The sequence below is a fragment of the Oncorhynchus masou genome, chromosome 22 (genome assembly GCF_036934945.1).
Source record: "Oncorhynchus masou masou isolate Uvic2021 chromosome 22, UVic_Omas_1.1, whole genome shotgun sequence".
Taxonomy (NCBI): Eukaryota; Metazoa; Chordata; class Actinopteri; order Salmoniformes; family Salmonidae; genus Oncorhynchus; species Oncorhynchus masou.
The window spans coordinates 56758048-56772837 of NC_088233.1; the positions used below are offsets into that span (position 1 = coordinate 56758048).

At 42.3% G+C, this 14790-nt stretch overlaps 1 protein-coding gene across 2 annotated transcripts in view; it reads right to left on the reverse strand.

The window, feature by feature from the left end:
• Positions 1 to 14790, reverse strand: part of osbpl5 (oxysterol binding protein-like 5) — a 118412-nt gene that overhangs the window by 33104 nt on the left and 70518 nt on the right. For both annotated transcript variants that reach the window (XM_064930625.1, XM_064930626.1), the window contains 4 exons: positions 14119 to 14220; positions 13778 to 13981; positions 12616 to 12700; positions 12268 to 12430 (listed from right to left, as the gene is read on the reverse strand). In XM_064930625.1, the coding sequence (XP_064786697.1) occupies positions 12268 to 12430; positions 12616 to 12700; positions 13778 to 13981; positions 14119 to 14220 (554 nt within the window). The remainder of the gene's footprint in view (positions 1 to 12267; positions 12431 to 12615; positions 12701 to 13777; positions 13982 to 14118; positions 14221 to 14790) is intronic.

Here is a 14790-nt window from a genome sequence, read left to right on the forward strand (position 1 = left end):
TGGGACACCTATTGAGATGGTTTGGGATGAGTTGGACTGCAGAGTGAAGGAAAAGCAGCCAACAAGTGCTCAGCATATATGGGAACTCCTTCAAGACTGTTGGAAAAGCATTCCAGGTGAAGCTGGCTGAGAGAATGCTAAGACTGCCTTGATGACTGCTTTGCACAAAGGGGGGCTACTTTTGAAAAATCTAAAATATAGCATATGTTTTAATTTGTTTAACACTTTTTGGGTAACTACATAATTCCATGTGTTATTTCATAGTTTTGATGTCTCACTATTACTCTACAAGGTAGGGGGGGGGGAGTATGAGTCCAAACTTGACTGGTACTCTATGTCCTGCCTTTAATGTTTGTTTTATTTAAGTTCTACAAGTTTTCAGTTGTCATTGTCAATTCATTATTTCTCAAACAGTCACTTTTACCTTGTACTTTTTATTGTGAAGTATGTGGATTTTGTTTGTTAATTATGTTGGCAGTTTTTATCTTGCAGCAAGTAGTGAAAGTCATCCATGGTCCTATTACTCAGTCAGTGTTGATGCTGATGGGAGAAAAACATTTTCACTGAAATCACTTATTAGGACAATTGTCAACGGCCTTTCCTATGGCGTCAATTCCGTCTCATATATCATATTTACATAAGTATTCAGACCCTTTACTCAGTACTTTGTTGGAGCACCTTTGGCAGCGATTACAGCCTCAAGTCTTCTTGGGTATGACGCTACAAGCTTGGCACACCTGGGCTCCCGAGTGGCGCAGTGTTCTAAGGGACTTCATCTCAGTGCAAAAGGCATCACCACAGTCCCTGGTTCGAATCCAGGCCATATCACATACGGCCGTGATTGGGAGTCCCATAGGGTGGCGCACAATTGGCCCAGCGTCATCCGGGGTAGGCCTTCATTGTACTTTTTTTATTTTTATTGAACCTTTATTTAACAAGTCATTGTTAAAAAAAAAGGTTAAATATATTTTAAAGTTTCTCCCATTCTTCTCTGCAGATCCTCTCAAGCTCCATCAGGTTGGATGGGGAGCGTCGCTGCACAGGTATTTTCAGGTCTCTCCAGAGATGTTCGATCGGCTTCAAGTCCGGGCTCTGGCTGGGCTATTCAAGGACATTCAGAGACTTGTCCCGAAGCCACTCATACGTTGTCTTGGCTGTGTGCTTAGGATCATTGTCCTGTTAGAAGGTGAACCTTTGCCCCAGTCTGAGATTCAGAGCACTCTGGAGTAGGTTTTCATCAAGGATCTCTCTGTATTTCACGCCGTTCATCTTTCCCCCAATCCTGACTAGTCTCTCAGTCCCTGCCGCTGAAAAACATCCCCACAGCATGACGTTGCCACCAGCATGCTTCACCATAGGGATGGTGCCAGGTTTTCTCCAGATGTGACGCTTGGCATTCAGGCCAAAGTGTTCAATCTTGGTTTCATCAGACCAGAGAATAAGACTAACTGTGTATAAAGTTTAGGGGTCTGAATACTTTCCGAATGCACTGTAGCTAATGTCGCCTAAATAACTACTAATGTCACACATTGATTAAAGTATATTGAAAGCAGTAGCTTCTACACAGGTGTGGTTTCGGAGTTAATTAAGCAATTAACATACCATCATGCTTAGAGTCATGTATAAAAATGCTGGGCAGGACATTATTTTGCCTACAATGGCAATGCCCCCATAGGATGACAATGCCCCCATCCACAGGGCACAAGTGCCTGAATTGTTTGATGAGCATGAAAACGATGTAAACTCTATGCCATGGGCATCTCAGTCACCAGATTAAAAAAATGGCCCAAATTAAGTGTTTGGTGTTTAAACAATAAATTATTTATTACAGAATTCATGCAAAATTGTTACTTCGGGAGCTCGGTCTATAATACAAATGTGGGTGATTTCTGTCTCAGGTACAGTGGGGCAAAAAAGTATTTAGTCAGCCACCAAGTACACTTCAACTATGACAGAAAAAAATTAGATTTTTTTAATGGTGGAAAATAAGTATTTGGTCACCTACAAAAAAGCAAGATTTCTGGCTCTCACAGACCTGTAACTTCTTCTATAAGTGGCTTCTCTGTCCTCCACTCGTTACCTGTATTAATGGCACCTGTTTGAACTTGTTATCAGTATAAAAGACACCTGTACACAACCTCAAACAGTCACACTCCAAACTCCACTATGGCCAAGACCAATAGGTAAGCAGCTTGGTTTGAAGAAATCAACTGTGGGAGCAATTATTAGGAAATGGAAGACATACAAGACCACTGATAATCTCCCTCGATCTGGGGTTCCACGCAAAATCTCACCCCGTGGGGTCAAAATAATCACGAGAACGGTGAGCAAAAATCCCAGAACCACATGGGGGGACCTAGTGAATGACCTGCAGAGAGCTGGGACCAAAGTAACAAAGCCTACAATCAGTAACACACTACGCCGCCAGGGACTCAAATCCTGCAGTGCCAGACGTGTCCCCCTGCTTAAGCCAGTACAAGTCCAGGCCTGTCTGAAGTTTGCTAGAGAGCATTTGGATGATCCAGAAGAATATTGGGAGAATGTCATATGGTCAGATGAAACCAAAATATAACTTTTTGGTAAAAACTCAACTCGTCGTGTTTGGAGGACAAAGAATGCTGAGTTGCATCCAAAGAACACCATACCTACTGAGAAGCATGGGGGTGGAAACATCATGCTTTGGGGCTGTTTTTCTGCAAAGGGACCAGGACAACTGATCCGTGTAAAGGAAAGAATGAATGGGGCCATGTATCGTGAGATTTTGAGTTAAAACCTCCTTCCATCAGCAAGGGCATTGAAGATGAAACGTGGCTGGGTCTTTCAGCATGACAATGATCCCAAACACACTGCCCGGGCAACGAAGGAGTGGCTTCGTAAGAAGCATTTCAAGATCCTGGGGTGGCCTAGCCGGTCTCCAGATCTCAACCCCATAGAAAATCTTTGGAGGGAGTTGAAAGTCTGTGTTGCCCAGCAACAGCCCCAAAACATCATTGATCTAGAGGAGATCTGCATGGAGGAATGGGCCAAAATACCAGCAACAGTGTGTGAAAACCTTGTGAAGACTTAGAGAAAACGTTTGACCTCTGTCATTGCCAACAAAGGGTATATAACAAAGTATTGAGATAGACTTTTGTTATTGCTCTGAAACCACGCTGATCCTATCTCAACACAACAGCGTGCTGCTTCTGGCTTTCACCTTAAATAAAGAACAGGTGCAAGAAACTCCCAGGTCCAAATCAGTGACGCGTCAATTCATTATTCCCGTGATCAACAAGGGGAAGAGTTAACAGGGGCAAAAGAGGTGCACACCTTATATTTGTCTGGGTGAAACCCATACCAGGTCAATTAAGTTCTGGGAATATAATGCAATGTATGAAGGCAGCTTCTAATAGATACAGTCACCTCCATGACATATCTTCCTTTCATCACCAAAGCAGTGTTAGCATTTACTGCACATGTTGATGAACAATCCAACCCTTTTGTAAGTGCCGATGATATACAGATAAATGGGCAATTCACACACAATATTAAGTTCACAAGCATTGACTGCTGTGCAACAACAGCTTTCTTCCTGGTCTGTCAGCATGCTCCTTTCTAGTGATCGTACCTAAAATGCAACAGCAAAAACATGAATAACAATGTGTCTACTCAGTCAGTAACTTAGCTTACTAATGAAACACTAACGTGTACATGTACAAGCATATTCTTTATCAGCAAACAGCCTCTGCTACGTCTTCAGTTACTAATTAATAAACAAACAGTCAGGGGAACTCGCTCACTTGTTTGGCAAACATGGTTCAATAGTCAGTAGAGCAAGTCTTTAAAATATAGCTAGCAAATATACTAAACTCTACCTTGATAAACTCAGCTGATTGTGGGAGTTAGGTTGAAACTGCTGGGGAAGAGCTATCTAGCTAGCTCATCCAACAGGTCTAAGCTGCAATGAAACAGAAAAGAGAGCCTGACCCTGATCCTATTACATTTAACCTGTAGTGACACCCCATCCTGTGAACGGGATCGTTGTCATTATCTGACACTAATTAGCATAACGCAACGGACATAAATCTTCCTAGAAAATCTTCCTATTCATGAAAATCACAAGTGAAACATATTGGAACACAGTTTAGCCTTTTGCTAATCACCCTGTCATCTCAGATTTTCAAAAAAATTGCGGTCACCACAACGGAAAAAATATTCCAAATTAGCTCCATAATATCAACAGAAAACATGGCAAACATTGTTTAGAATCCATCCTCAAGGTGTTTTTCTAATATCTATTCGATAATATATCCGTCGGGACAATTCGTTTTTCACTAGGACCGATTGGAGTAATGGCTACCTCTGTATTTTACGCGAGAATCTCTCTCGGAGCCACCATGTGACCACTTACGCAATGTGGCCGCCTATGGCTATTCTGCAACAGAAATGCGTAAAACTACGTCACAATGCTGTAGACACCTTGGGGAATACGTAGAAAGCGTAAGCTCGTTGATGGTACATTCATAGCTGAATAGGGAGTCATTGGAACGCAGCGCTTTCCCACCCGGGGCACTTCCGGATTGGATTTTTCTCAGTCTTTCGCCTGCAACATCAGCTCTGTTATACTCACAGACAATATCTTTACAGTTTTGGAAACATTAGAGTGTTTTCTATCCAAAGCTGTTAATTATATGCATATTCTAGCATCTTTTCCTGACAAAATATCCCGTTTAAAACGGGAACGTTTTTTTTTCTTCCAAAAATGAAAATACTGCCCCCTAACACCAAGAGGTTATTAAGCTACCTAGCTAGATGGCCTTTTCATAATCTTTAAAAGATAATATATTTGTTTCCCCCTCACATCTAGCCGTGTTAGCTCGCTTAAACATTGACCACTGAGGTTAGCTACTAATGTAGCTAGCAGGCTAAAAACGCAACCAACACTTACCAGTCCATGAGAACAGTGGCCATTACTGTGTCCCTCTTCCACCTTTCAAAATTAATTCCAATGTTTATCCGGTTTCTGGATTGGTCACGAGCAGTCTTTCTTGCTTCTTTTTCTCTTTTGCGGTCAGGTTGATTCAGATCCAAGAACATATAATTATGCTTGATGGCTTCGTCTGCTCTGTTTTTGTTTCTGACTTTCACTTCCTCTCAGCTTAGCACAAAGATGCACCTAGCCCAGAATACCAGCCCAAGGTGTCTCAGAGCTCAACGCCCTTGTTTTCATTCAAATTGAAAACACTACACAAGACTACACAAGGGGTGGCATAGGGTCGCCCACGACCTAAGGATTCCTGATTTCATGTTTTCCTACCATGATGAATATTTTTGGCAATTCAGAAGTTGAATTGTATTTCAAATGAATACAGCATACAAATGGTGTACGTTATGGTATGTTTCTCTAAATTGCATTGTGAAAGCCTAACACTAATTTCATATTTTTTAATCAGTCATGTTGGCAATAGAACAAGCTTTCAAATGATGCACATTTGACTCAGATTGCGATCTATAATAGACTGTTTTTGGATTGCGTAAACAAAAAATGTGTGACAGCGGGGATACAGGGTTGTGTTTTAAACAAAACAACTACAGGTTGCTTGCTCTAGTTCCCCAACAGCATAGCAAGGAGAGCAAAAAAAACAACAACTTATAGTTCAAGACTTGTTTGTATCACAGAAGTGCATTGAAATTACTTTGCGCCACATTTTCCAGGAATAATCTTATCGTGTCACTGAATGTATTTTCAGATTTTGTAATCAACAAATGCAGCAAAGCGTACAGTACATGTAAAATGCACATAAAATCAACAGTGTAATGTTTGGATTAAACAACTTGTGTTGCCTTTCAAACTGTTGCCTTTCAATTGAATTTAACCCTATCCATATAGGCCAAAAGGAAAATGGAAGGAGGTGTATACAACAAGGGGCAGCAGGGTAGCCTAGAGGTTAGAGCGTTGGAGGTTCAAATCTGTCGTTCTGCCCCTGAACAGGCAGTTAACCCACTGTTCGTTCCTAGGCCGTCATTGAAAATAAGAATTTGTTCTTAACTGACTTGCCTAGTTAAATAAAGGTTAACATTTTTTTTATGTTTTAAAGTTCACAATAATCACTAGATGAAAGTGGACAGCCAGTTTCCAAAGATGGTGTCACTGACTGAATGCAAATGTGACAAGACGGTCCTTGAAAATATTCACAGCAATAGAGATTTAAGCATATAAATCTATTAGGCATATGACTTTCCAGTTACAACTGAGAACAGTGTCAAAATTCCTGGAGACAACGGCAGAGACTTACAATCAGTGGTCAAACTATAAAAGCAATAAACTATCATAAGACCATCTCAGGTCTAATTAGGAGATGGAGTGATCCAAGCAAAGGCTAGGGCACAGAGCCAGTTCCTTTCATTGATGGCAATGTCCTTATAGAGCTGTTGCCTGACAATATATACAGTATGCAGCGCCACTATCAGAAGCTTGAAACTAACCTAAAGATCTTTATGTTCACGAAAGCTATGGTTTGAATGATCATTTAAGCAGCAATGGAACAAATTATTTTAAAAAGAAATGCTCAAAGACGCTTTGGCATGTAATCAAAGGGAATCATAATGAAGTGTCAGATTATGTTAAAGGGGAGTGCAATTAAAATAAAATAAAATCCACACTAGGAGGTCAAAATAACTCTGAAAATGCAGAAGTGGGACTGTAACCCGGAAGGTTACAAGAAATAACGCTATGCCCTGCAATGAACCATCAAACAGGCAAAGCGTCAATACAGGACTAAGATTGAATCCTACAACACCGGCTCTGACGCTCGTCCGATGTGGCGGACAAAACTATTACAGACTACAAAGGGAAGCACAGCCACGAGTTGCCCAGTGACACAAGCCTACCAGAAGAGCTTAATTACTGAGGCAAGTAACACTGAAACATGCATGAGAACACCAGCTGTTCCGGAAGACGTACCACACTCTCCGCAGCCGATGTGTGGAAGACCTTTAAACAGGTCAACATTCACAAGGCCGCAGGGCCAGATGGATTACCAAGACGTGTACTCCGAGCATGCACTGACCAACTGGCAAGTGTCTTCACTGACATTCTCAACCTGTCCCTGACGGAGTCTGTAACACCAACATGTTGTTTCAAGCAGACCACTATGGTCCCTGTGCCAAAGAACACTAAGGTAACCTGCCTAAATGACTACCGACCCGTAACACTCACGTCTGTAGCCATGAAGTGCTTTGAAATGCTGGACATGGCTCACATCAACACCATTATCCCAGAAACCCTAGACCAAGTCCAATTTGCATACCGCCCCAACAGATCAACAGATGATGCAATCTCTACTGCACTCAACACTACCTTTTCCATCTTGGACAAAAGGAACACCTATTTGACAATGCTATTTATTGACTACAGCTCAGTTTTCAACACCATAGTAACCTCAAAGCTCATCACTAAGCTATGGATCCTGGGACTAAACACCTTCTGCAACTGGATCCTGGACTTCCTGAAAGGCCGCCTCCAGGTGGTAAGGGTAGGCAACAACACATCTGCCACGCTGATCCTCAACACAGGGGCCCAACAGGGGTGCTTGCTCAGTCCCCTCCTGTACTCCGTGTTCACTCATGACTGCATGGCCAGGCACGACTTCAACACCATCAAGTTTGCAGATGACACAACAGTGGTAGGCTTGATCACCAACAACGAGACAGCCTATAGGGAGAACGTCTGAGACCTGGCAGTGTGGTGCCAGGACAACAACCTCTCCCTCAATGTGATCCAGACAAAGGAGATGACTGTGGACGACAGGAAAAGGAGGACCGAGCACGCCCCCATTATCATTGACGGGGCTGTGGTGGAACAGGTTGAGAGCTTCAAGTTACTTGGTGTCCACATCCCCAACAAACTATCATGATCCAAACACACCAACACAGTCGTGAAGAGGGCACGACAAAACCTATTCCCCCTAAGGGGACTGAAAAGATTTGGCATGGGTCCTCAGATCCTCAAAAGGTTCTACAGCTGCACCATTGAGGGCACTGGTTGCATAACTGCTCCACCTCCGACCACAAGGTGCTAGAGAGGGTAGTGAAAACGGCCCAGTACATCACTGGGGCCAAGCTTCCTGCCATCCAGGACCTCTATTCCAGGCGGTGTCAGAGGAAGGCCCTACAAATTGTCAAAGACTCCAGCCACCCTAGTCATAGACTGTTTTCTCTGCTACCACACGGCAAGTGGTACCGGAGCACCAAGTCTAGGTCCAAAAGGATTCTTAACAGCTTCTACCCCCAAGCCATAAGACTCCTGAACAGCTAATCAAAGGGCTACCCAGACCCCTCTATTACACTGCTGCTACTCTCTATGCATAGTCACTTTAAATCTACCTTCATGTACATATTACCTTAAATAACCTGTGCCCTGCACATTGACTCTGTACCGGTACCCCCTGTATATCGCCTCGTTATTGCTATTTTACTGCTGCTGTTTAATTACTTGTTACTTTTATTTTTCTATTTTGTACTTAACTTCTGAAAACATTGTTGGTTAAAGGCTTGTAAGTAAGCGTTTCACTGTAAGCTGGACGTTCCGAAACACATTTAAAATTTGATGTTGATTTGAAGTTGTGAAAACAATTATGCCATTTTTGTGTAAGAGCAGTTTGAAAAAAATGCCTGGACTTTCAGCCTGTTCAGTTGGGATGGGACCTTTGGCCCACATCATGACCTGATTAAAATAGACCAAATGACTGTTGTTCTGGGTAAGGAGGTGGACTATAGACCATCCTATCAGCCAATCAGGGCTGTGTATGTAAATATCTTCAAATGTGTTTCGTAACGTCCACACAATCAGGCTAAGTTTTTTAATGGGCAAACAGAGGCTCATAGAAATAAATGATACAAAATATATTTTGGATTGGTTTTCAATAAATAAGCAGTGATTTATTACACATATAGTGATTACCCTTAATAAATGACCAAGATAGCAGGGGGCACTAAGAATCCTTACGATGCTATTGCAACAACAGCAGGTCATTCCCTCAAATGGTACATCTCTATTGATAAACTGTAAATCAAGATGTAGCCTAAGTCTATTCACAATACAGGTGAATGCATGCATTAAGTTATTGAGTTTGTTTTAGCTGATTTCATGGGGATACAGATGAGAAACAATCTCTTCCATTTAGGACTTATTTTAATGGCAACTGCTCAGAGAACATATTACACTGAACAAAAATATCAATACAACATGCAAAGTTTTGATCCCATGTTTCATGAGCTGAAATAAAATATCCCAGAAATGTTTCCATACACACAAAAAGCTTCTCTCTCAAATGTTGTGCATCAATTTGTTTACATCCCTGTTAGTGAGCATTTCTCCTTTGCCAAGATATCAAGAAGTTAATCAAACAGCATGATCATTACACAGGTGCACCTTGTGCTGGGGAAAATAAAAGGCCTCTTGTGAAGTTTAGTCACACAACACAATGCCAGAGATGTCTCAAGTTGTGGGAGCGTGCAAATGGCATTCTGACTGCAGGAATGTCCACCAGAGCTGTTGCCAGTGGATTGAACGTTAATGTCTCTACCATAAGCTGCTTCAAACATAATTTTAGAGAATTTGGCAGTACGTCCAACCAGCCTCACAATTCCAGGACCTCCACACTTCACCTATGGGATCTCCTGAGACCAGCCACCCAGACAACTGATCAAACTTTGGGTTTGCACAACTGAAGAATTTCTGCACAAACGGTCAAAAATTGTCTCAGGGAAGCTCATCTGCATGATCGTCCTCCTCACCAGGGTCTGACTGCAGTTGGAGTTGAAACCAACTTCGATGGCGACTGGCACGCTGGAGAAATATGCTTATCACAGATGAATCCCGGTTTCAACTGTACCAGGCAGGTGGCAGGCAGCGTGTATGGCTTTGTGTGGGTGAGCGGTTTGCTTATGTCAACATTGTAAACAAAGTCAAACCATGGCGGTGGAATTATGGTATGGGCAGGCATAAGCTATGGACAATGAACACAATTGCATTTTATCGATGGCGATTTGAATGTACCATAATGAGATCCTGAGACCTATTGACGTGCCAATCATCTGTCACAACATTCCACAGGCCACAATCAACAGCTTAATCAACTCTATGCGAAGGAGATGTGTCGTGCTGCATGAGGCAAAATGGTGGTCACACCAGATACTGACTGGTTTTCTGATCCTCACTCCTACCTTTTGTTTAAGGTATCTAAGACCAACACAGATGCATATCTGTTTACGCGGTCATGTGAACTCCATAGATTAGGGTCTGATGAAATTATTTACATTGACTGATTTCTTTACATGAACTGTAACTCAGTAAAATCTTCAACATTGTAGAATGTTGAGTTTGTTGTTTATTGTACTGATCAACAACATTTGCATCGAAGAAGCCATCTCTTATTTTATAAAAGAGTGTGCCGTCTCTTTAAGAAAGTAATACTGCCATTAGCAAGGAAGAATATGGCCGTGGAAACCAGACGGGAGGAAGGGAGACGAAAAAAATTGAGTTTTTGATGGCGAGGGAGAATAAGTAAATTAACGTTTTTGGTGACAATCAGCATATTTTGCGTTATGCTTTGCATATTATGGCAAACAAAGTACTACGGTAATGAACTCAGCTGTAAGCCCGCAAAGAACTTTAGCCTACAATTAAAGCTGGAAGCTACCGGTATTGTCTTGAATTGTAAGTGTTCTAGCCTGTATAGACATTGTTTTGCGAGCAGTAATGAAAAGTTTTGACATTTCCACATGCCGTGTTGCATTATTCAAGTGTGTTGACTCTTCTGTGCAGCATGACTAGGGAGCTAACAATGCAGACCAGACAGCACTAGCAACGGATGAGTAAGTGGAGCAGGCACTGCTCTTTGTGCTATAAAGGGGCTGTGCTGATAGACTTGATCCTCCCAATCACGTGAAACACATCTAACAGAAGAACCGGAACCTAACAAAACTTGTAGTACCGAACCATTTGTTTTTAAGTATCGAAAAAATGTCAGTATAACGTGCAACACTAGCCACCAGTGCCTACGTCTGTGCATGCGTGTGTGCTTCTCATTGTAGTAGTTCAATGTCACTATAAAGGTTTTCATTGACAGATATAGGATACATTTTCTCAAGATCAACAACATTGTAATCCATTCGACAGGGGTAGATTGTTCTTTCGGTGAACTTTCTTTAGTGCGACAAATGATGATGTAAACTGTGTTCTTCAAATAAATGATGCTCGCCGAATACTTTTAAAGGTCCGCGGGGCATGATATTATGTAATTATAAGCTCCACTCCACATTTAATTCCAAGTGCCTACTGCTTGCATAATTCTTTTCAACTAGAATTTTTTTCGCTTCTTTGCAGGAGAAGAATTGTCCTGACTTTCAAGAATGCCTGTATTGCGTCCCCTTGCTATTCTGGTAGGCTGGCAAGTTTCTCTATCCAATTATTACAGATCTACAGGAGTGCAAGTTTCACCATGTGACAGTTAAGGCTGCTTCGCGTGATGTATTGTTGTCTCTACCTTCTTGCCTTATGTGCTGTTGTCTGTGCCCAATAATGCTTGTACCATGTTTTGTGCTGCTACCATGTTGCTGTCATGTTGTATTGCTAACATGCTGTGTTGTCATGTTTTGTGCTGCTATGTTGTCATCTTGGGTCTCTCTTTATGTAGTGTTGTGGGGTCTCTCTTGTCGTGATGAGTTTTGTCCAATATTTTTATTTTATTTTTAATCCCCGTCACCGCAGGAGGCCTTTTGCCTTCCGGTAGGCCATCATTGTAAATAAGAATTTGTTCTTAACTGACTTGCCTAGTTAAATAAAAGGTTAAATAAAATGTTTTTAAAAATGTAAAAACATGGCACGGACCTTGGCGATACGTTGGCACATGAGAACTATTCGAATATGGGAAATATTAGTCAATTATTGCATTCTGTTCATTCTGGCTTTCACGGGCTACCTGACACATGAAACAGGTGGGAGGGAAAACAGGCTGTCACCAATGTGTTCATGTGCAATTTGCCTAAATGGGTAATAGAAACACTACATTTTTATTCCACACTAGGTTTTTTGTTTATGTGACGTCATTACGTCCAGCTATTTTCATAGACACAAGATAGATAAATGGATACGCACCCTAGCAGGCAAATGTTGCATCTATTTTCTATGCAAACATAAAATGTCAACAACAACAAAAAAATCACTGGACAAGTTAATGGAAACATAGCTACTGAGAGCAGTTGACTATAGTATGTTCTACTTACTGTAGTAGCTCAGCATCAGTGAGGGCAGTAGACTGCAGTAGCTGTAGTATATGGGAGGACTCCGAGGAGGTGCTGAGGTCTCCATCTCTCCCTGCTTTAGCTGTCAGCTTGTAGAGGCTGGAGCAGCTCAGAGCCAGCTCCAGAGCATCCATCCAACACCGACCTGGGGTGGAGAGAGGGGGTCAGGGGTCAAAGGGTGTCAGACACCAAGAGGTGCTTGCACGTATACACCGATTGTACAGCCACTCAGACAGACACACAGCTCCAATACCACTAGGGTCGTTGTGTCTCATTATAGCGTGAAGGCGAACACGCACACACACTCAAGCAAGCAAAAAAACTTCTCACCGTCAGACTCTGACGCAGCTCTGAAGATCAGGTAGTTGCTGGGTAGAGGCTGAGTGATGGAGCCAACATTTTCCCCTTTAGGACCCTTAGGACAGCAAAGACAGAGGGGTTAACATTACACTTCCTCATGCTTAATAGTATCACTACATTGACAATCTTTATACTGCTGTGAATAACGTACAGTGAACAAAAATATGAACGCAATATGTAAAGTGCTGGTACCATGTTTCATGAGCTGAAATAAAACATTCCAGAAATGTTCCATATGCACAAAAAGCTTAGTAAAATGATGTGCCCAAATTGGTTAACATCCCTTTTAGTGAGCATTTCTCCTTTGCCAAGATCATCCATCCACCTGACAGGTGTGGCATATCAATAAGCTAATTAAACAGCACGGTCATTACATATGTGCACCTTGTGCTGGGGACAATAAAAGGCCACTCTAAACAGTGCAGTATTGTCACACAACACAATGCCACAGATGTCTCAAGTTTTGAGGGAGTGTGCAATTGGCCTGCTGACTGCAGGAATGTCCACCAGAGCTGTTGCCAGAGTATTTTATGTACATTTCTCTACCATAAGTTGCATCTAACGTCATTTTTAGAGAATTGGCAGTACGTCCAATCGGCCTCACAACCGCAGGCCAGGTGTAACCACGCCAGCCCAGGGTGTATTTCTGTCTGCAATAAATCCCTTCTGTAGGGAAAAACTCATTCTGACTGGCTTGGCCCAGGCCCACCCATGGCTGCAACCCTGCCAAGTCATGTGAAATCCATAGATGAGGGCCTAATTAATTGATTTATTTAAATGTCCTTATACGAACTGTATCTTTTAAATTGTTGCATGTTCCTTTCATATTTTTGTTCAGTATAATTATTCAACAATTGTAACAAGATGAGACAACACAACCCACGAGTTCTGAAGCCAGAATATGGCATTACAAACGCTACATAAGCCACCTGTAAAGTACAGCAGAGCACACAAAACACAAAAGCAGAAATCATGTACATCCAACCAGGCCCTCTCCATGCACTCATGTCATGAGACAGAAACTAACAGAAAAAAGAACATGTGGAATATTATGAAGCTGACAATAATAACAAAGTAATCCAGATCTAGAGCAACAGTGAACTCTGTCATTGATGAGCGCTCCGTGTCTGACCTTAACAGCCCAGATGGACTTGTCCAGCGGGTGGTAGAGCTTGAAGCAGAAGCCATCCTTCTTGGAGGGCCTCTCAATCAGCTTGCACGCGTTGAGCAGGAGGGTGCCTACCCAGTGGTCCGATTTAGGGGTCTTATAGATCAGCAGGACCCCCGGCTTCAGGGCACACCACAGCTTTGTCCAGCTCTTTAGCGAACCACGGATCTACCAGGAGTGAGAGTGGAGGAGGCCTCAATACTATTACATTATGAGTGTGTATGACACATTATAATGTGTCATGGTAATATAGGGAAAAAAACATCCCTGGAAAGCAAGTGGGTGAGTAGATATTCCCAAATTACCTTTAGCCAGTTAGCCGTGATGACAACACTGGGGTCCTTCAGAGCGCTTGACAGTTCTTTGGCTGCCCGCTTCTTCTCCTGTCTGTAATTCTTCTTCTGGACCTGCAGCGCACACAGACGGAGTCTTTTAGGATGAGTCATTGTTTTGTGACTTGCAAATGAACAAGACAAAACAAGTAGTCAGATACGCACTAGGGGGAGGTACAGTCAAACACAAGTCATACATACACACAGGCAGACATGTATTTATTATGTGCCTCTAGTTAGGGCAGCAGTGTACGTTAACTAATGATAATAGAAAAAGTGGACGATATCCCATTCTGTGAATTACACAAAGGACGAGAGCTCGTGCTTCTAAACCTTTGCTCGACGCAACCTCGATTCCTTTTCATTAGTAGTTGTATGTTAGGCAGATACATGTCTCCCGATCCATTCCTTGTGGACACTTAGGACAGCACATTCACATTCCAGCCCTGTACAAAGTAGGCTTATTCAACTAACCACACCGCTCTCCTTTGTTGAATCAGGTGCGCTAATGCATGGCTGAAACCAAAATGTGCTGACCTAGGGGTCCCAGAGGAACCAATTGGGAGACGATGATCTAAATATATGCAAATCTAAATATTTTCCCCCAACCATGTTAAATGCCCATCAATATTTTTCCTGCAAGAC